Source organism: Colobus angolensis, unplaced genomic scaffold (assembly GCF_000951035.1).
Source record: "Colobus angolensis palliatus isolate OR3802 unplaced genomic scaffold, Cang.pa_1.0 Scaffold284, whole genome shotgun sequence".
Taxonomy (NCBI): Eukaryota; Metazoa; Chordata; class Mammalia; order Primates; family Cercopithecidae; genus Colobus; species Colobus angolensis.
In genome coordinates this window covers 3,830,291-3,852,825 of record NW_012116088.1, presented here as the reverse complement: position 1 = coordinate 3,852,825, position 22,535 = coordinate 3,830,291, and the positions used below count along the sequence as shown (strand labels likewise).

The 22,535-nt window shown below is 42.8% G+C and overlaps 1 protein-coding gene across 1 annotated transcript in view; it reads right to left on the bottom strand.

Annotated features, from left to right (window-relative positions):
- Window positions 1–22,535, bottom strand: part of PROM1 (prominin 1) — a 125,181-nt gene that overhangs the window by 34,227 nt on the left and 68,419 nt on the right. Inside the window, exons 9-14 of the mRNA XM_011948851.1 lie at window positions 21,630–21,719; window positions 16,740–16,957; window positions 14,504–14,578; window positions 11,231–11,294; window positions 7,191–7,350; window positions 4,439–4,591 (exon numbers count right to left, since the gene is read on the bottom strand). Of these exons, the coding sequence (XP_011804241.1) occupies window positions 4,439–4,591; window positions 7,191–7,350; window positions 11,231–11,294; window positions 14,504–14,578; window positions 16,740–16,957; window positions 21,630–21,719 (760 nt within the window). The remainder of the gene's footprint in view (window positions 1–4,438; window positions 4,592–7,190; window positions 7,351–11,230; window positions 11,295–14,503; window positions 14,579–16,739; window positions 16,958–21,629; window positions 21,720–22,535) is intronic.

The following is a 22,535-nucleotide window of genomic DNA, read 5'->3' as shown; positions in this document are numbered from 1 at the left end:
CATGTGTGTTTGGGGGCATGTGTGTTTGGGGGCATGTGTGTTTGGGAGCATGTGTGTTTGGGAGCATGTGTGTTTGGGAGCATGTGTGTTTGGAAGTTTGATGATGGGAAGTTGCATGATGGCTTCTATTTTCTCTGAGAAGAAGGAGGTAAAGCCATCTGCTAAGAGATGGGTGAAGTAGAGGAAGATGGATGTATCAGAGTGAAAAGACTGTTGCAGGAAAGTGTGGGGGGTGTTGAAAAAGAAGAAAAAGAGAAAGGGAAGGAAGAAAACGAAATAAAAGATTTATCAGACTATGGCAGGTGCATTTGAGACAGGAGATGCTAAGTTTGTAGGGATACCCAATGTACCCTGTGCGTAACTTTTCTCTAGCAGTGCCTAGCTGTCTAGGAATAGACAGAGAGAGAGAGAACAAACTCTTAAATCAATCTAGGGGCACTTGCCAAATCAAAAACCATCCCTGGTGCACACCAGGAAGGAGCCTCAGAAGGGTGTGGGCTGATGCTTGCAATCACCACAGCACCCCCTCCTAAGGGCACGATTCTCCCCTTTGGCTGCAGACACCAAAGCCATAATCACAGCATTTGTGTTTCTTCACTAAAATAAATAGCAAATAATGTTCATTGGAAAGGCCTAGGTCAGCCTGACTTTCTCTGACCTACAAGGCTTCTGAGTCTGGGAGAACACAAAGAAGAAGTGAGTGAGGGCCACGCCAGGATCCCCGTCTGAGCATGTGTGTCTGTGTGTTGGAGTTAAAAAAAACTCATAAAAACTAAGACAGCTGTCTAAAAAGAGCACCGTGACTCTTACTCTAAATCGCATACAGTCAACACCTCCAGCCTTTATTTTCTAAATATGCACATTCCTAGATCAGGGGTAGGGGAACCACTGCCTAAGGTCTGTTTTTCTAAGGTTAGTGAGATAATGGCTAATGTGTACTGAAAATATTGAAAAGGAGGAAGAGGACGAGGAGAATCAGAGTAAGATGAAAGAGCAAAAGAAGGTGAAAAACAAGAAGAATATGCAACAAAGACTGTATGTGGCCAGCAGAACCTAAAATATTTGTTACTTGGCCCTTCTTGGGAAAAGCTTGCTGACTAACCCCTGATGTGCACAGTTAGGATAATACATGCATCATTTTCTGACCCCCTTTCAAATGCATTATCTTAGAAACTTTTGTCAACAAATCAGGACAGTCACCCAGTTATCACTTCAGGGGCCATGTGATCTTCCATGCATGGATGTGACGTAACTCACTTGGCCACTCCTCTACAGCCTGACAGGTAGGCTGCTTCACTATCACAACTGATCCTGCAACAACTCTTCCCTGGCTTTCTTCATAGTTTGGCCTACTTCCTTCACCTAGAGTCCCCAAAATGGAAATTATTGGGCAAAGAGCATCATGGTCTTTTTACAGCCCTTGCTATATAGCCTGACAAACTTCTTTCTGTAACCTCAGAAACTGCCACCAGCCACAGGAATGTGCCCAGTTTGCGATACCTGTGGCTACTCTTGGCATTGTTGTCAATACCTAAAATGGGAAGTTTTATGATGGGCTTCAAAACAAGAGATGCTTGTGCCACTGTTAGATCTCCTTATCTCTGGAGAAGCCTCCTACATCCCCCTGCAACAGATAATACATTCACCACTGCATTCTATTCAGCTGCTAAAATGCTTCTGGGGCCGGGGGTAGCGGCTCACACCTGTAATCCCAACACATTAGAGGCTAAGACCAGGGGATCTCTTGAGACCGGGAATTCAAGACCAGTCTAGACAACAAAGTGAGACTGTCTCTACAAAAATAAAATAAAACGTTTCTGGGACCCTCTGAAGATGAAAGATCAGAGCAGAGCCAGGGCTCTCTGACTTTCCTCCTTCCACATCTTTCACTGATATCCTTTTGGGAGATAAGAATTCCTGCTTGGTTTTGAAAGAGACCATGCTCTTGATTGGATGGTGTCACCATTTTTAAAGAGCAGGTGGTGTTTTGGTTGCAACAAAACTACACATACTCTTTCTGGTTTCTACAAGCAAGGAAACAGTTCTGAAAAAAGAAACTGCGTTCTTCTAATTAGTCTGATTAGACTGATGACGCTTGTATCATCTCCCCCTTTCACAATTATCCAGTTGTTTACCAGATACCTCAAGAAGTAGAGAATTCTGCCAAGCACAGCAAAGCGCGCCATGCTGACTGGTGGCATTCAACAATAAAGAAATCATCGCCACCCTAAGTCTGCAGACTCCTTGAAATGAATCAAACAACATCTGACAGTTCCCAGCCTTCTTCCTGCTGCTGAGATAAATCCTATGGCCTCCACGCAATACGTCTCCATGTCTATAGAATTAGTGTATCTAAATTAAGGTAGCTTTTAGCCTCCATCAATTTGTTGATGATTTCTCTGTTTTATTTTTTCTTTTTTTGAAGCTGGATATCACATGTTTTTGGTTGTATGCCTTTAAAAAGTGAATAAAATTTTGATGAGGGGTGCACCATTTTTCAGGGCAATTTACCCTACCTTTCAAGTAGTTAAAAAGTATGGAAATATATGTATATATACACACACACCACCAAAACACTGACAGACAACCAAGTATCAGGGTTGTTAAATTTGTAACATTAAACTTAAAATCAATTAAACATTAAAGCAATTACTTTTGCACCAACCTAATAATTTTCTGTTTAATGTATTTTTGCGTATCTGTGTACATTTGAACAAAAAGGGAAGACAAATTCATTTTTCCTTCCGGATGTGATTTCTCTTTTTTTTCTTCTCTGTCCAGAGGTACTTGCAGCTAAGCATCTTTCTTTTCTTTTTTCTTTCCTTCCTTCCTTCCTTCCTTTCCTTCTCTTTCTTCTTCTTCTTTTTTTTTTTTTTAAGGCAGAGCCTCACTGTGTCGCCCAGGCTGGAGTGCAGTTGGCATGATCTCGGCTCACTGTAACCTTTGCCTCCTGGGTTCAGGCAATTCTCGTGCATCAGCCTCCCAAGTAGCTGGGATTAAGGCATGTGCCACCATGCCCGGCTAATTTTTGTATTTTTAGTAGACATGGGGTTTCGCCATGTTTGGCCAGGCTGGTCTCGAACTCCTGGCCTCAAGTGATCCACCTGTCTTGGCCTTTCAAAGTGTTGGGATTACAGGTGTGAGCCATCACCCCTGGACAAATACAATTTCTTAACTTTGGTCTGTGAGCCTCTAGGCTTCTCTGTGTGTGGAGTTCTTTGTCCAGCCCTGGTAGACCCCAGGTCATTAGCTCTAAGGTTAAGACTCTTGTTAGCAAAGGCCTATACCATACTGGAGCCAAATTATTTTAGGGAAAGGATTTAGAATCATAGCTTCTAAGAAGCCTGATTTATTGTTCCAGTGACCCAAAGATTTTTGTTTGTTTGTTGTGTGTGTGTGTGTGTGTGTGTGTGTATGTGTGTGACAATTTGGTTTGAAAACTCAAAGTTTTAAAAAACAAATTAATCAAATTAATGCACAGCACCTGCTCTCCAGCCCGCTCACTCACAGGCCCGTGTTAGTGACTTCAGTGGATAAATGAGAGAACACAACTCAGGTTTTTGTTCTTCACTCCCCAAAGGAATTGTTTCAAACCTTAACCACTGATCTCGAGCCCCATCTCACTCCCTACTGCTGATTCTTCATGATCTTATCCAAAAGAGAATATTGACTCAAAAAGAGAATACAGAACCCACACAGCTCCCTCTCTGCAGAGCATTCAAAGCCATTACACCACATCCTAGCTTACATTTCTGGCTCTGGCTCCAGTTGCACCTGGCTCATGCCTACTATGCTCTCTTGTACCCATAGAGTCAAAGGTTTTTCAAACACATGAACTTGGAGATGAATGTCTTCAAAGCAGGGACAGTCACGCCAGTCTTCTGCCACAGGTGTACCTCCCCCTGCTGCCTCACACCTGTTCTCATGCTTAATCTAGGCTACTTGTCTAAATCCTAAGGGTTCTGGCTTGGCAGCCTTAGTTCTAAATCAAGTCTCTAGAGTTTCAAGCTAGCAATACTGCTAACCAGTACTGCTGTCCCACAAGAGATTGGCTCAGCCTCTGGTGAGTAAATGAATGAACGAATGAATGAATAAAAAGAAGGAACAATAGAAATCAAGAAGGCAAGCCTAGCTGCTTTTAAAAGGAGCCTGCCATATATAAATAGTGTTCTTAAGTTGGTCTATCAAAATGCAAGTAATTTAGTGTCTTTGTTGTTATTGTTTTTCTGTGTGTGCTTTTTTTAAATGTTTATGCTTGACAGGAGTACCCAAATCAAGGAAGGTCCAATCATAGCAAGATCTCTCCTCCTCACGACCTGGGAGCTGGAACCCCGCGTGCGTGGCCCAGAGGGCACTGGGTTTGTGTAACAGCAGAGTCAGCACCCAGTCTCTCCCTTGCATTCCCACCCCCACGTGACAGAGAGGAGCAGGCACTCACACCATGAGGAAGACACCTCCCGTGTTGGAGACACAGCCTCGGGTGGTCGGCGTGGCATGCCTGTCATAGCCGCACACGCCACACAGTAAGCCCAGGTAGTAAAAAATCACGATGAGGGTCAGCAGAGAGCAGATGACCAGGCCACCCAGCCACCTGGAGAGGCAAGCACAGTGTTAGTAAACATGACACGGGCGATGCCACCCTAACACAAAAGTTGCTGGACTAAGGCTGGAGCCGATGAGTTATTCTTGGCTTCTAAAATCAGAGTCTTCTATCAATTCCTCAGAGGGCAATAATGTTGAACAAAAAGATCCCTTCCCACCCTTTGTCTTCCAATTCAACCAACGGAGAAAGTTTTATTTTGATCCGAGGTTTGCATTGTTCTTGGTAGTCATGGGATCATTGCTTCCTTGCTTTGCCTTGATTCCCACGGGTGTCACACAGAGTTCATAAGCAGAGCGCACTGAGCTTCTCCAAGGCTACTGATGAAAACACCCTTAAGATTTTTATGTTCTTTTAAGGTTTCTGATGTTCTAAGTGCCTATTATCATAATGAAGGCATATGGCTAGATCGTGATTAGACTACCGATAAAGAAATACTGGATTCTTTTCCCCGGCCTTTTTCTAAAACATTTTGTGGTTGCAGAAATATTTGGGGCCGCTGTATTCTTTACTGAAACAGATTACGTGGCAGATGCATAGGGTATTTAGAATTTTATGAGCATCCTAAATCAAATGCCTGCAGAATACAAATCTCAATTTCATAATGGTCCTGCGAGACATTTTAGGATAATGGATCCTCAATTAGGCCTTCCTGGCATTCCCGGAAGGTAGAACAACCTTTCCGGGCAGCAAGAGGCATTCAAGGGTAGTAATGCTTCCCAACATTTAAGACACTAAAAAACAAAGAATTTACTTCTGCTGGGTGTCTCTTGACAAAAGTCGCCACTGAAGCTTTTCATTCAATTAAGAGCAATCTCAGTAATCATAGTAATAGCCACAGACAACCATTCTGGGGAGGTTTGCTCCAGACAGTGAGGGCACAAAATTAAATAAGTCACGGAGGCTGGTCTCAGAAAACTTTTAGAGTTAAAGGAGCATCTGCTCAGTTGATTTTCTTTTTAAGATAAGCTCATGGTGTCAGGGCAGGGGAAAAAGGAAGGGAGATGGATGGCAGTCAGGTAGACAGGTATTGGTACTATTCTTTCTCGTTTGTGAAGCTCTGATCTTTAATGAAATTATAAGTTCATTGAGAAAGGGTCTGCCTTCTGTTTTTTCTGAGACTTGCTGGGGTGGCCCAGTCCCACGAGGGAATCACGGCAGGTGCCGCCTGGAGCTTGTTGTCTGTGGGGCAGTGACAAAAAGCAGAGCCACATGGAGCTTCAAAACCTACCTCCGCTGTATGCTAGCTGGCCTTAAGGAAGTCACTTCACTTCCCTGAGCCGGTCTCCTTGTCTATAAAACAGGGTTATAAATGGAACACAGCCCAGGGAATTTTTGAGAGTATTAAAAGAAATGTCATGCAGAAAGTGCTTGGTGGGCACACTGAAACTGTCTCTTAAATGGTATCGATTGCTATACTTTTTAAATTTTTTTTTTTATTTTTATTTATTTATTTTTGAGACAGAGTGTCGCTCTGTTGCCCAGGCTGGAGTGCAGTGGTGCAATCTCGGCTCACTGCAAGCTCCGCCGCCTCCCAGGTTCACGCCATTCTCCTGCCTCAGCCTCCCAAGTAGCTGGGACTACAGGTGCCCGCCACCACGCCTGACTAAATTTTTTTGTATTTTAGTAGAGACAGGGTTTCACTGTGTTAGCCAGGATGGTCTCGATCTCCTGACCTCGTGATCCGCCCGTCCCGGCCTCCCAAAGTGCTGGGATTACAGGCGTGAGCCACCGCGCCCGGCCAATTGCGATAATTTTAATTACATATCTTGTGGTCTTGTATAAGAAATAATCCACATGAGAATGAGTCTCCGGACTCCCCATGGGCTTGCGAGATATGAAGGGTGGCTGAGCTCTTCAGAGACAGAAGTGCATCTTACACAATAGATGATCCTCTAAATTTCTTGAGCCTCCAAGTCCTTCCCTCCCCCGGGCTCTGGCTGGGATGTCCACCACCCTCACCCCAGGCCAAACCCTACCACTCACATTTTCTAAGGGGACAACCAGTGGGCACCACAGCTGCTCACCTAAGCTCTGGGAGCAATTCACATGTTTCCAAGCACAGCTAAGAAAAGGATGCTCTTTCAGTAAGAACCAACCTCTGGATATTTATTTTATAAACCAATGTTTATATTGGTTTATAAAATAGAAAAGGAGATTTCCCAGATGTCCCTCTTAATTACTTTTAAGCTTTAAAATCTCATTACATGCCTAGTTTGATAATTACAGCTAGTATTCCAGAAACCACTAATGACATCAAAGTTGCAAATTATCAAATATTTGGCTCATGAAGGTCCAGTCTTCAACTTAAAAAAAAAATGTGGACCGCTTTATAAATTTGCGTATCATCTGTACACAGGCGTCATGTGAACCTTCTCTGCATTGTTCCAATTTTAGTATATGTGCTGCCTGGTCTAAGCGAGCACTTCAACCTTTCTAACGAACATAAACTGGGGTTAACATATATCAGGTCATGGCCTCCTTGTACCATTTGCTGTCATAAGATGATCCTGGTGCTAATGTCAGATTTCTTATCTTGTTCTCCACAAAGTTCACTCTCGTAGTTCACCAGCTCCAAGGAGACACTCACCAGTATGAATCATACTCTTCCAATGTCGGTAAATTTCTGTGGATGCAACTTTCAGTGTTATTAACATAAACAGAGAATTCTGAGAGTATATCCTGAATAGGAAGACGCTGAGTTACATTGTTGATATCTGAACCAATGGAATTCAAGACCCTTTTGATACCTGAAAACAAAGATACCTTTGTTATGCGTTTGCAAACATGGAGGAAATAGAAACTTTGTTTTGGAGCCAAACAGAAAAGCCTGAACCACCTTTAGTTTTTCTCATGTTATGTATGAGTTTAAAATATGATAAGATTCTACAACAAGCATGAATATAGCCAAGACCATCGAAAAGCAATTACTTAACAACAAAACAGCAAGCTGTGAGGACTGACTTTAATGAGATGGTACTGAAGTCAAGCCAGTTTCTCTCTTCTACTTACTTTACTTACAGTAGATCAAGTGATTAAAATGTATGGTGTGCAGACTATGTGCCAGGCACTTTTATAAATAGTAACTCATTTATTTCACTGAGGTAGATAGTCCCATTCCCCATTTTACTAACAGCGACCCGGAGGCTCGCAGAGATTTAATTAATTGCCCATGGGTCTTTTAAAAGAAAGCTCTGATAACGGGATTGAAACTTGGGTGCATCTGACTCTAAAGTCCCCATTACATGCTTTTGGGAAAATAAAGAAGTAATAACAATATTTTCTTCATCTAAGAAATAGTATTCAGGGCCGGGCACAGTGGCTCACACCTGTAGTCCCAGCACTTTGGGAGTCTAAGGTGGGAGGATCACCTGAGGTCAGAAGTTCGAGACCAACCTGACCAACATGGCAAAACCCCATCTCTACTAACAATACAAAAATTACCCAGTTGTGGTGGCGCACGCCTGTAGCTCGGGAGGCTGAGGCAGAAGAATCACTTGAACCTGGGAGGCAGAGGTTGCAGTGAGCCAAGATTGGGCCATTGCGCTCCAGCCTGGGCGACAGAGCAGGAGTCGCTCTCAAAAATAAAAAATAAAAAGAAAGAAAGAAAGAAAAGAAAATAAAAGCCTTCAGAAATGGAGTAATTCTCAAGGCCCCATTTAAAAACCAAGCAAACAAACAAAAAACGCAAGTGACTCTGGGTGATATTTTTGTTAAAATTTTACCTGACTGATACAAATTGAGACTTCTTAGGAAGTACGTCTGTGTCTTTTCTATTCAAAAACCAATAGTAGTCTCAGTGGCCAGTTTCCTTTGCTATCAGTCTTACTATCTCAGACAGGAGTTAAGTTCAAAGAAAACCAGTTTTCTAGAGAGTGTCCATCACAACAGGTCCTAAAATCAAACCCACCTGGGGTGCAGGATTTCACCTGAACCAGTGCTTACATGAGTTCTGAAGGTGGCTGTATCCAAGTGATTCTTCACATGGACATACTAAGAACACACTAATCAGTTAAAAGTCCACTGATCCTGCAAGAGAGGTAAATCTCTTTGCAGCAGCAGAGACAAGATTAGCAGTTCTCAAAACATCATCCTGAGGCTCCTGGTGAACTTCAGGTAGAGAATAGAGATGGTAGCTTGGTTCAAAATGTAATCACATAAAAATGGCAGGAAACTTTTCGTTTTCTTTTTGAGACAGGATCTCTCTGTATTGCCCAGGCTGGAGTGCAGTGGCATGATCATGGCTCGATGCAGCCTCAACCTCCTGGGCTCAAGGATCCTCCCACCTCAGCCTCCCAAATAGCTGGGACTACAGGTGTGTACCACCATGCTCAGCTAATTTTTTTACGATTTTACTTTTTGTAGAGATGGGGAGATGGAATCTCACCATGTTGCCCAGGCTTGTCTTGAGCTCCTGGCCTCAAGTTATCCTCCTGCCTCAGCCTCCCAAAGTGCTGGGATTATAGCAGTGAGCCACCACACCCGGCCCTGGAAACTTTTTTAAAGTTTGTTTTTCACTAGCTATGACATCTAGAAATCAAAGACACAGAAGCAAGCAACAGAGTGTCAGGTGTTTGGATGTGACTCGTTAAGAACGGACTGTTACTCCTTGGGGCTCATTGCCTTCTCCAGATGGCTCGTGTGTGAAAACACCTGAGGATCCTTGGCCAAAAATGACTCAGTGGGTCTCTTGGTTACTTCTGAGATTTTGAGACATGGGGAATGCAGCCTTCTCGTCTTCTAGGAGCAGCTCCTAGGGCCTGTGCCTGCTTCTCAGCCTGGCTTGCCCTCATGCACGACATGGCTCCGTGACTTTGCTGCTCTGGCAACTCTCTACGTGACTGGTGCCCTCTCTTATCATATACCCTCTTCAAAACTCTCTCGATGTCCCCTTTTCCAGGCAGCCTCCCACTAGCCTCTCCTCAACTTGTTTCCCTGGCACCAACCTGATCATGGTGCCAGAGTGTGACAACAAGTTTGTGTACACATGGCTGACTAAAGGACAAGAAGAACTCATGGCTTATGCATCTCACAGCCCAGTGCCTGGCAGAGCCTGGCACAGAGTTGGCACTAAATAAATCTGTTCAGGTTGGGATGAGAGCTAAGGACATGAAACTAAACACCTGCTATCCAGGCTGACAGAGCGGCACTGACCCGGCTCTAGGAAAACGCTGGCTCGTGCTCAGGCAATGGCACCATGCGCCATGGGCCACACTCAACGCACGCAGCACACTTTGCTGTGTCAGACTTACAAGGAAGGGCTGCACGTATGGGCAGGAGAGGTCCAGAGAGGGGAAACCAAAAAATTAAACACAGAGATTAGTGAGCAGGTGACTGTCAGACGTAGAACATGCATCAGCCTTCAGAGGTTAGCACACGAAAGTCTGAACCCTGTCCTTGATATCTTAATATTTTAAAGTAGAATCTTATACTATACAAAAGGAAACCCACAAAACATCTAAAGTGTTATGTAGCAAGATAAAACACTTTTTTACTCAAACTCTTCACAGGTCAAAAAAACACTATTAGGGAAAAATAATCAAGTATCTCTAACATAACATTTTAAAACCACTTACTCAACAGATAAAAGCAGCACCAAATTGATTTTTCAAAGAAATAGAAGATAGCTTTACATAGCTTCAGAGATTTCTTTTCTTTCCTATTCTTTTTTTGTTGTTTGTTTGTTTTTGAGAAAGAGTCGCCCAGGCTGGAGTGCAGTGGCTAGATCTCAGCTCACTGCTACCTCCACCTCCTGGGTTCAAGTGATTCTCCTGCCTCAGCCTCCCAAGTAGCTGAGGTTACAGGGGTGCACCACCACGCCTGGCTAATTTTTGTATTTTTAATAGAGATGGGGTTTCACCATGTTGGCCAGGCTTGTCTCAAACTCCTGACCTCAGGTGATCTACCCGCCTTGGCCTCCCAAAGTGCTGGGATTGCAGGCATGAGCCACTGCACCCAGCCCAGAGATTTCTTCTTCAAGCAAATAACCCAGGTTTGTCTCTATCATTGCACAAAGAACTGCTACCACTGCATTCTCTCCCTCTGTACGTTCACCCCAAATCCCATAACCCAAATACGGCATGATTCAGTAATTTGAGTAGAATCCTCTCCACATTGATTCTGTCTCTCCAAAATTGTAAGCAACCTTAGGAGCCTAAAATACTATTGCCTCAGCCTCAGTGGACAGATTAAAATCTTCCTAACGACAAAATAAATCCTTTTATACAATATTCCTTTTAAAAGTTTGATTTTAAGTTTGTCTAGAAAATATAATAATCTACAGTTTTTCTCTTCAGTGAAAATCAGAATGCGTTTCCAAACTGTGGCTGCTGTAAAGTCTCAAGGCACACACTCTAGGGACCTGGATTACACTGCGGCTCTCAACCATGTGGCAGCTGCTGGCTGGGCTGAATGATGTTTATCAATGTTCAATAACAGGTTTGTTCTTGTTTTTAAGTCACTGAATGAAGTGACACAATTGTAAAGCTCTGATACTTGTTTCGTTTTGACAGTTTTAATGAGAATTTTTTTTTTTAAAGGAAAAGAACAATGCAATACTTGGCAACACATTTCTCTGTACTGACCTTCTAATCAGAGAGACACAAAATCACCTCAAACTGTGAATCTCACCTGCTACGACGGTCTTGGTTTGGCTTTGCACTCTGTTGGGTACATCATTAAGGGATTGATAGCCCTGAAAAACATGTCAAAGTAAATGGATGTGCGCGGTAAGTTGAAGACTAGTTGACTAGTCACTCATTTTGCAACTTAGTACGAGTAGAGAGGCAAAATAAAAATATAACATTCATCTTAAGGGTGAAATGATCATTATACGGTCATCAAGAGTCTAAAAAAAATCCCCTTTAAAGAGCATTGTCTTTAAATTATATCAATCAAAGATCGTGTTAGAAATTTTTCATATGGGGGTCCCCATAATTTTAAAATCAACATATTTACACAGAGCCTAGGTACTATTATGGGTACATACATCTATACATACATATATATATAGTATACATATATACTCCCAGTGGTTCTCAACTGGGAGAAATTTTGTTCTCAACTGGGGTATGTTTGGCAAAGTCCGGAGACTTTGGTTATCACAGTTGTGGGTTGCTGCTGGGATTGTGGGGGGAGAGGCCAAGGATGCTAATAAATACCCGACCATGCACAGGAGAGCCCCCACCGCTAAGAGCCATGCACATTGTCAGCAGTGCTGAGGTTAAGAGGCCCTGATGGGTACAATATCCCATGTGCAGACATAAGGTGAATTTCTAAAAACATAATCTTACTTTCTAATTAAAAATAAAATTAGAGATATAGTCTAGCTGAAAAAAAAAATATATATATATATATATCCCAAAGCATGGCTTACAGAGGATACAACGGTGGTGAGGATAGAACAAAAAGAAAAAACAACCGTGCCAAGTGATAGGGCTTTAGGGCTTTGGGGTAAACCTCCATGAGAGGGAAATATCATTATTTCCAAATAATTCAACTAAACGTCCAGCCTTTCCTCTGGAAGGCGTTTGGTGAGTGTTTCTTCACGTCTGCTGGTGTACTTAGCTGTCTGCCAGGGAAAAGTACAGCACTTTCAACCTTCATAAGATTTATGGTGCCAGCCAGTTTCCACCTTAGCCTAGCTACATCAGATGTTACAAAATGAACATCCATGACTTCTGTTTCCTCCAAGGAGACTAAGCTACTGAGCACACCAGTGCTTGTGTTGGTTTTCTGTGTGCCTGACTCTTTGACATTCATCTGTGTCTGGACTTGCAGATGCCATGGGGGATTTCACAGCTGGAAAGTGTCTTACAGATCTCCCGGTTCAATGCCGTCTTTAACAAATGAAATAACACCAGAGAGCAAAGACCAAGAAATTTTGAATAACTTGTTTAAGGGCCACTTACTTTGTCAGTAAGTATCTAGTAAACATATGTAGACAAGTGTTTAACCCACTTATGCTGAAGGTTGCAAATATTTTTTGTGAAAAATCAGAACCTGGTGATGACATTTGGCAGTAGGATATAAATAACTCCCATGAGCTTAGCATTCCAATAGTGGAACAATAAGCATAAATGGGTTAATAGAGATTTGAGATGTTTTTACATCCATGCTAAATGACAAGAGTTAAGAATAAAACTATCCTCTCATTTTTCCATAGGCCCAGGCACTCTACTGAACTATAATCTAAAAAGAAATATTTATTGGCCGGGCGCGGTGGCTCAAGCCTGTAATCCCAGCACTTTGGGAGGTCGAGACGGGCGGATCACGAGGTCAGGAAATCGAAACCATCCTGGCTAACACGGTGAAACCCCGTCTCTACTAAAAATACAAAAAAATTAGCCGGGCGAGGTGGCGGGCGCCTGTAGTCCCAGCTACTCGGGAAGCTGAGGCAGGAGAATGGCGTGAACCCGGGAGGTGGAGCTTGCAGTGAGCTGAGATCCGGCCACTGCACTCCAGCCTGGGGGCAGAGCGAGACTCTGTCTCAAAAAAAAAAAAAAAAAAAAGAAATATTTATTGCATATTCAGTATCTATTGGTTGAATAAACAGCAACATTTAGTAAGCTACTGGGGAAATCAGGGAATTCCAGACCAATGCTGTCCCTGCCTTTTTGGGGGTTTACAGTCCAGTGGTGGGAAGGGAGACATTAAAGAAATAATTACAGTTATGAGGAAATTAACAGAGAATATTTGCAATGCTGCAAGAATGTATTAAAAAGGGTTTGACCTAGTCAAGAAGCCCAGGAAAGGCCTGTTAAGAAGGTGATATATGGACTGGGCATGATGGCTCATGCCTGTAATCCCAGCACTTTGGGAGGCCGAGGTGGGTGGATCACCTGAGGTCAGGAGTTCAAGACCAGCCTGGCCAAGATGGCGAAACCCCATCTCTACTAAAAATACAAAAATTAACCTGGTGGGGTGACACGTGCCTGTAATCCCAGCTACTTGGGATGCTGAGGCATAAGAATTGCTTGAACCTGGGAGGCAGAGGTTGCAGTGAGCTGAGATCATGCCACTGCACTCCAACCTGGGCAACAGCGCAAGACTCTATGTCAAAAAGAGAAAAAGAAGGTGATATATGAAGCTTACAAAACTAAGCAGTGGCCGGGTGCGGTGGCTCATGCCTGTAATCCCAGCACTTTGGAAGGTCAAGGGGGGCAAATCACTTTAAGTCAGGAGTTCGAGGCCAACCTGTTCAACATGGTGAAACCTCGTCTCTACTAAAAATACAAAACTCAGGCAGGCATGGTGGCACACAGCTGTAATCCCAGCTACTCAAGAGGTTGAGGCAGGAGAATCACTTGAACCTGGGAGGCACGGGTTGCAGTGAGCCCAGATCGCACCACTGTACTCCATCCTGGGCGACAGAGGGGGATTCCATCTCAAAAAATAAATAAATAAATAAATAAATAAAATAACTAAGAAGCTAGGCTACTAGGAGGGGAGAAAAGAAGAGAGTGCCAAGCAGAGGGAAGAGCGTGTGCAAATGCGTGAAGGTGGCAAAGAACAAAAAGAAAACCAGTATAGCTGACTCAATGGCAGAGGGGGACAGCATTTTGTATTAGAATCAGTGTGGGGTTCGGGATTACACCCACTGAATTCTGAGGCCTAGGAAAGCAGAGGTCATATTCTTCTTGATCTCTCATGGTCTTAGCATGCCACTTTACGTATCACAGGTGCTCATGGTCTTAGCATGCCACTTTACATATCACAGGTGCTTAACAAAAATCCTGGGAACTGGAATGATGAACACAATTGCCTGGAAGGCAATAGCTATCACCCTTCTTGGTGACCCTTCTCTGGAATTTCACTGTTTTGCTGTTTCCCATTTTCTTACGTACTAGTCCACCCTTTAAAATTATATAAAATCAGTGATTGTATTTTTTCCAAAAAACATACCTGTTGGACCAGGCCATCCAAATCTGTCCTAAGAACGTTATTAACTTTGTCAAGTTCTGCATCCACAGGTGGAAGCTGAAAATTTATAAAATGAAATATAAGACGAGGTTGTTACCTTCAAAACGATTCCTCATGAAGCAAGAAGTCATTGTATATCCAAGTCCCAAAGCGTCTATACTATAGGGTACAATCTCAGTTTCTTTTCAACAATAGAGTTTTATTTGGGAAAAACACAGCTCAGACCCTCCTTGACAAGCACTAATTTTTTTGATGTCTGGAGGTCTCTTGCTGTAATCAGCTAAAAAAATGAGGCAAAGAAATGTAACACACATGTAATATATATGACTTCACAATTTCAAATACTAAACACTGTTCAATAAAATTGTAAAGAACCTTTTTAAAGCCATGTTTAAAAGCAATGTAGTCAGTGGTTATATTAGTGAGTAATCTGGAATAGTTTTTCCACTTACAGCATTATACATGGATTTGAAGTGCTCTGGCTCTTACCAACACTGGGACAAACATCATATGCCTCTCACATGATGTCCAAGAACATAATATCACTACTGTGATATTTCCCTGGCAAATATGAGTAACTTCAAACAACCCTAAACGGAAGACCATTCTACAAAGTAAATGGCCTGTTCAAAAATGTCTGTGTCACAAAAGAAAAGACACACTTAGAAACTGTTCCAGATTAACAGGAATGAAAGAAACATGACAATAAATGACAATGTGTAATCCTGGCCTGGACCGGGACTGGAAAAAGAGATGATAGTTATAAAAGGCATTTTTGGAAAGATCAACATTTGAATGGACACTGTGGATTAAATGGTAGTGTCGGGTCAATGTTATCCTAATTTTGATCATTATATAATGATTATGTAAAGTTAGTAAGTACAATAAAATATTTAGGGGTAAAAAGGCATGATGATGTCTACAACGTATCCCCAACTTACCTTTTGAGAAAAAAATGCATATTATTTTATGAATGTATATATTAAATGATACGAACAGACAGATAAACTGATAAAACATGATAAAGCAAATAGTGCAAAATGGTGACCCTTGAAGAATGTGGACAAAGGGTGTGTGAACAAGGATCCATGCATTCATCTTGCAAGTTTTTCACGTTTGATACAACATTAAAAATAAAAAGTGCCCCCCAAAAAGGATCTATCTCAAACAACTCAGATGCAACTAAGCTCTAAAAAACTGTTCAATCAAAAACAATTATAGTGATATCCAGACACAGATGTTGCAGGTGAAATGTTTGAAAAACAATGGAATGAAATGTAAGCGTGAGAAAAAGTATATCTATACTAAAATGTTACTTTATATAAAATGTGAGGTGTCCGGGCATGGTGGCTCATGCCTGTAATCCCAGCACTTTGGGAGGCTGAGGCAGGCAGATCACTTGAGATCAGGAGTTTGAGACCAGCCTGGCCAACACAGTGTAACCCCATCTCTACTAAAAATATGAAAATTAGCCAGGCGTGGCGGCGGGTGCCTGTAATCTCAGCTACTCGGGAGGCCGAGGCAAGAGAATCACTTGAACCCGAGAGGTTGGAAGTTGTAGTGAGTTGAGATGGTGCCACTGCACTCCAGCCTGGGCAACACAGTGAGACTGCATCTCAAAAAAAAAAAAAAAAAAGTGAGATGTGTATCTAACCAAATAAGTTAGACATCATTAACAGACGTGGCCATTTTACCTACATCTCAGAACTTTATATAATCCAAGTTGTTCCAAATTCTTTTTAAAAAAATCTTTTCTTTGGGAAAATGGGAGATTTTTCTTCTATTTCAGCATATGCAGTTAATAGACTAAGCACATCATTTAAAATATTTTTTAACTCTTAAAGGTCTACATGAATATATTGTTTCCTTTTCTCCTTGTAAAGCTGAAATAGACTAAGCACATCATTTAAAATATTTTTTAACTCTTAAAGGTCTACATGAATATATTGTTTCCTTTTCTCCTTGTAAAGCTGAATTAACTCTGATGTGTTTCATTCAGTGGCAGAGAACTCCCACAAAGCGGTTCCCTTTTACTCCTTTGCTCCTTCTGTGGTCATTCCAATAGGGCGATCAAATGACTCCAGAAGGGTGACAGAGACCAGGGGCTAACCGTTCTCCAAGTCAGGCCACCGTGCACTGGATAGGTCACCCTCGCTTAGCCCTGCCTGGCAGTCCCCAGCATGCAGCCCTTGACCATGGCAAACTCATGCCTGCTCACCTGCCTCAGTTCAGGGTTGCTATTCAGCTGGCTTAGAGACAACCTGATGCTGTTGCAGGTTTCACTTGATGGACGCACTGAGCACAGAGGGTCATTGAGAGATGCCCGCAGGCTAGTTTTCACGCTGGTCAGACTGCTGCTAAGCTGTGTGCTTTGTTGGTGCAAGCTCTTCAAGGTGCTGTTCATGTTCTCCAACGCCTCTTTGGTCTCTTTGATTGCTGTAGAAACACAGCCCACTTCAGAACAGACATGCCAAGTCCTTCCTCATCGACAAAAGTGTGTCTAAAGGGACTTGGGATGGACCGGTAAATGACTTTAGATGGCATTGAGAGGGACACAGTGCAAGGGGCAGTCTGAGGGGAATACAGGAGCATCGCTAGGCTGCTCTAATAGCTGCTCCAACCAGCTCTGCTCTCCCCCTTAGGGTCTCTTTCCAACAAGAAGCAGGGAGCAAGCACCAACCCAGGAGCGTGGTGGGGACACCTCGATGCAGTATTCACTGGCCAGCAGTGGTCAGCAAAGTCGTCACCACCCAGCCTCGAAGAGGTCAGTCCAAACAAGTCAATCCTAGCAGTTTAAATGCACATCAAAATGGATGACATCCAGACATATTTTAGCTCTAATTATTCTAAGAGTTGGAATCAAAACTAGCACAGTAGTTAAGAGCACGGTTTTAGATTGAGGCCAGTCTAGGCATGGATCTCAGCTTTGCTATGTGCTGTGTGACTGAAAATAGACTCCTGAACCACTCTGAGCCAATTTCCTCGTCTTCAAGTACGGAAACACCACCACATTCATCATGCAACATGGGGGTTAGATCGGTCAGATAAAAATGCCTCAAAGGCAGTGGTCTATCTGTTTAATTTTGAAAGCCCCACCCGCTAGGACACATTTTTGTACAGAGAGTACCCAACCAACAATAGTTCAACTTATGGTTTCTCAATTTTGTGATAGTGGAAAGCTATATGCATTCAGTTAAAATCGTACTTCGAATTTTGAATTTTGAACTTTCCCAGGCTAGTGATATGTGGTAGGATAGTCTCTTGCAGCAGCAGCAAACCACAGCTGCCAGTCAGCCACGCAATCAAGAGGGCAAACAATGCATATTCTACAGTGTATTAAAAGCATTTTCAACTTACAATGTTTTCTCTTCACCATGGGTTTATTGGGATGTGACCCCCCATTGTGTCTGTGGAGGGGCATCTGTACTAGGAAATCCAGAATAATTGTTTGCTATCGTGATTTATCTGGATGGTGGAGCTACCTATACATGACTAGGGAGGTAGGGAATTACAACGTTTTTCTATAGTGGCTTAAAGCCACAGCAGTACAAGATGTGAAATTTAAATTAGAGGGCATTGCTCTTCTTCTAAGCAAATAAATCTTCTTGGTCAGGTCTTTGCTCTGTGGCTCACGGAACAGATGGTTGAGGATCAAGCTGCAATTGGGTGTTTCGAGGAAAAGTATGAATGCTCTTAAAAACTGACTTCCCCATCCTTTCCTGGCAGCCACATAACAGATAATACTTGAGTGTCACACACACACACACACACACGCACACACATTTTTAAAATGTTTTCATGTTGGGTCTAGCCAAAAGTAGCCTGAGGTTGCATTCCAGTTCTGCTTCTGTCCTGCTACAGCACATCTGGCAAACTCTCACTTCTCAGGACCTCAGTCTCATCTATAAATTAGGGAGTGGGTTAGGTCACCTCCTGGTTACTAAAAGAGTCTGATTCCAGGCTGTGCCCTAATAGCTTGTGGGGCTGAGCTCTTAGGAGATGGTCTCCCCCATGCAGGTCTCCCCCATGCAGGTCTGGTTAGATACTGCAACCTAGCTTTGAGGATGTATCCAGAGACCTGCGGAGGCTTCCAGAATTGAACTCTATCTTCCTTGGTCTCAAATTTCTATCACTTTACCTGAATAGAAAATCTTAAACTCTGCTTCAAACAGTATTTCTCTTGAATTTCAGTCTAATCATAGCTTAACAATATTTAAGATTATAATAATATTTAGGACTATCAAAGAGCACCCTGGGTATCAGTTTTTCATCTCTCCCACCTATCATCCAGTATTGTCGGTGGAGCATGAAGCCTGGTATCTGGCTCATAGTAGAAGCTTAATAAATATTAACCACAGCAAAACAAAAAAGAACTCAGCTGCAACCCGAAATACACAGAAGTACCCCAGAAATATACCAGAAATACACAGAAGAACACAAAAGAGCAGGCTAAAACACACTTCACATTTTAATGTTCTGTGGTTTACTCCTCACAGTCCTTTTCACTTTGACTTCAAGATAAATTATCTTAAGGCAAGAACCACCACCACCACCACCACCACCACCACCAACAACAACAACAACGGAGAATGACAGGTGACAAAATAAAAGCATGGCCCAGGAAATGTGTATTAAGCACTGTTCATAGCCATTCTAGGCTATGGATAATATTCTGTCATGTCACAGGGAGGACTCAGAAGTGATAAATACATGTTTTCCAAAAGCTTCAAAGTGTTTTATGTCTATAAACTATTAACTGGGTTGTAACTCTGGGAGTCAGTCCAGGCCCGCCATCATCATATATATTATGTATCTGAAGTAAGTGGAAAAGCTATCTGAGGTTCTCAATTTTAGTGAATTACCATTTTACCAGCCCATAGTATATTTCCTTTATAGGTCCTGATCTGCAGTCCGAACATGATTTGTACACCAAAACAATGGCATGTTTCTGTTCTCTCCAAAACCCACTAAACACATAGGGCTGCAAAGCATTTTTAGCAAACAAACAAACAAACAAACAAAAGAACTTTAATAATAACACACAAGGCACTGAAGAGAAAAAGAGAATCTTTGAATCATCTTTTACCTAAAAACTACTATAATTCAGTTACTAAAAATTGCAAGAACATTGGGTAAAAAGTAACAACTACTCCAATGCATCAACCACAGTGCATCATTCATATACTTTTGCCCAGCCTTCACCATTACTTAATTTGGGGCTGGAAGAGACCTCGGATCTCTTCAATATTGCAAACATAATATTTGTGATCTCTTCAACATTGCAGTCACATAATATATGTGATCTTCGTGGGCCTGGAATGACTCCCAGAGTTACAACCCAGTTAGTATGTTATAGATATAAAATACTTTGAAGCTTTTGGAAAACAAAAAGATCTTGTTCAACATTGCAAATGCAATGATGCACGAGGGATCCAGGCTGCAGGGATGCCTGGCATCATCTGTGGCCATGTGAGCACTGGAATCCCAGGTTTCCAATTCTCCCTCCAGAAGTGCACGTGTTGCCTCCTTGTGCCTCACCACAGCACCCTCAATCTTAATACTCTTCAAGGTACTAAGTCCCATCTAGGGTGGTCCAGGTAACACAGACTCTTGCTAGAACAGGGTCTGAATCCCAACTCCACCACTTCGCAGCTAACCAATTGCTATGGACTAATATGTCTTCCCCAGATTCATATGTTGAAGCCCTAACTACTGATGTGACCTTGGGTAACTAAGGTTAAATAAGGTCATAAGGATGGGTCCCTAATCCAACAGAACTGATGTTCTCACGAGAAGAGGAAGGGACATCAGAGATGAGTGTCCCAAAATGGAAATAAGACTGGAATGATGGACAGTGGCCAGGTGTACAAGGAAGAAAGGAGTAGGGGAGGGGGGAAGGAGAAAGGAAGGAAGGAGGGAAGAAGGGAAGGAGGGAAAGAAAAAAAGGGAGGGAGGGTGCAAGGAAGGAAAGAAGGAATGGAGAAGCCATGCGGAAAAAGCCAGGACAGGAAGGCAGGAGGCAATGGTCTCTGAGGTCATATCCCTTCTCTGGGTCTCCGTTTCCTTGCCTGGAAAGAAAATCCTTGGTGATGAAGAGAACAGATGTCTAGAGAAATCTAAGGCATCAACAACAGAGGATGTTGTTTGTGATGTTATTGTCGATGTTGAGAATGTTGTTGTTGGCTGAACCCTTTGCAGGGTCTAGGAGAAAGGGAAGGAAAGGCCTTTCAACTAGTTAGGACTCATCTTAACAACTCCTGGCCTGTTCTGCACGTCCTCCCGTTTCCACACATTCATCTCAGTTGTTGAACTATAAGGCATGCCAAAAGGAACGGGAATACTTTTCCAATTTCTACACAATTATCTTTTTTATGGACTACGTTCTCAGGGATGCTAGCTCATGAAAGCAAAATTCATATTGGCAAAATGAGTGTTTTACATAGATGTAATTGTCGTCTCCAGCAAGTACCTCGCAAGGACATTTTTCTCAACATTTGGAAGGGTCTGGGAGGTCTTTTTTCATTACAGTGCAGCATGCAATTTATCTGTCACTTATATCATTGACCATGGAGGCTTAAGATATATATGTATATTCCTTGCTTCTAAGTTTCACTTTCAGGAAGGAAAAATGAATCAATTTCCCTCAGATGACCTAAATGTCTATAGGTTCCTCATCTTCTGTATCAGGGTCAACAAACTTTTTCTATAAACAGCCAGATAGACGGTAAATATTTTAGGCTTTGTGGGTTACACTATGTCTCTTCCAATGACTCAGCTTTGCCATGAGAGCATGAAAATGGCCACAGATGATATCTAAACAAATGCGAATGGCTGTGTTCCAATAAAACTGTGTTTACAAAAACAGGTGGTGGGCCCCTAACAAATCCTGCCCCTATCATCTGAAATGGCAACATCTTTGGCACAAGCTTTAATAAAGAGCACAACCAAGCTATTGCAACACAGTGTCTTGACCTGAACTGTCTGCATGGCCACGGATGGTGGCTCTCCCCAAGCCAGCTCTCAGGGAACAAGAAAAGAGTGAGCGAGTCTGCCGAGCCCAGGGACTCCTGGATGGAACTTTCTTTGGTCATTTTTGCCCGCTGCTTACCTGTCGCCATGGACTTAATCTCATCAAGAACAGGGATGATGTTGGGCCTCAGTCGGTCAAGAATTCCGCCTCCTAGCACTGAATTGATACCTACATGCAAATAAGCACAGGGATGGTGAGGGTGGCCTCTGCTCATCTCTCCATCCCGCCCTCATTCTCTCCACACTGCCTCAGCCTCTCCTGCTGCAAAACCCATTTGCATCCTGGACCTTGTCTAGGGGTGGACTCGTGTACAGAGATTTCTCTTCAGGGTCTCTGCACCAACTGTTCCCCAGTGAAAAATTAATGACTACGACTCACAGACCCGGTATTTACTTATACCAGGAACATGGTGTTATCATCTTGACCTGTGTGCAACTCCCTCTGTATCTAATCTCTTTGACTGGACCAGAGTTCGCACCCAGACTGCACTCTGGTGGGGGCTGTCATGAGCATTATGGGATGCTTAGAGGCATCCCTGGCTTCACCCCAACTTTACCTCATTGTGACAACCAAAAATGTCTCCAGATGTCACCCAACATGCCAAATGTCACCCCCCAGTTGAGAAGCACTAAGCTAAACCTTGGCCTGCAGGGTTGAGCCCTCTCCATCCAGCCATTTCTGAAGCCACTGGTTGCTCTGAGGAGCCGGCTGTGTCTGTGTAGGGCACCTGGCAGGAAAACAATCTTTCCCTCATGAAGGAAATGGAGAACGAGCGCTTGTGACTACAAGAAGGCTAAAGCTTTCCAGTAAGTGTAAAACAAAGAAACAGTCTTCATTTTGCCTGTGACATTCTTCCTGCTGCCCGTGAAACAGATGCCTTCGATGAGGGCTAGATTCTAATCACTGAGTAACAAATGACACATCAGCAATAAGGCTAGGGAATCATCTTTCTGTCTTCCCCCAACTTTCCCGTATGTCATTTCT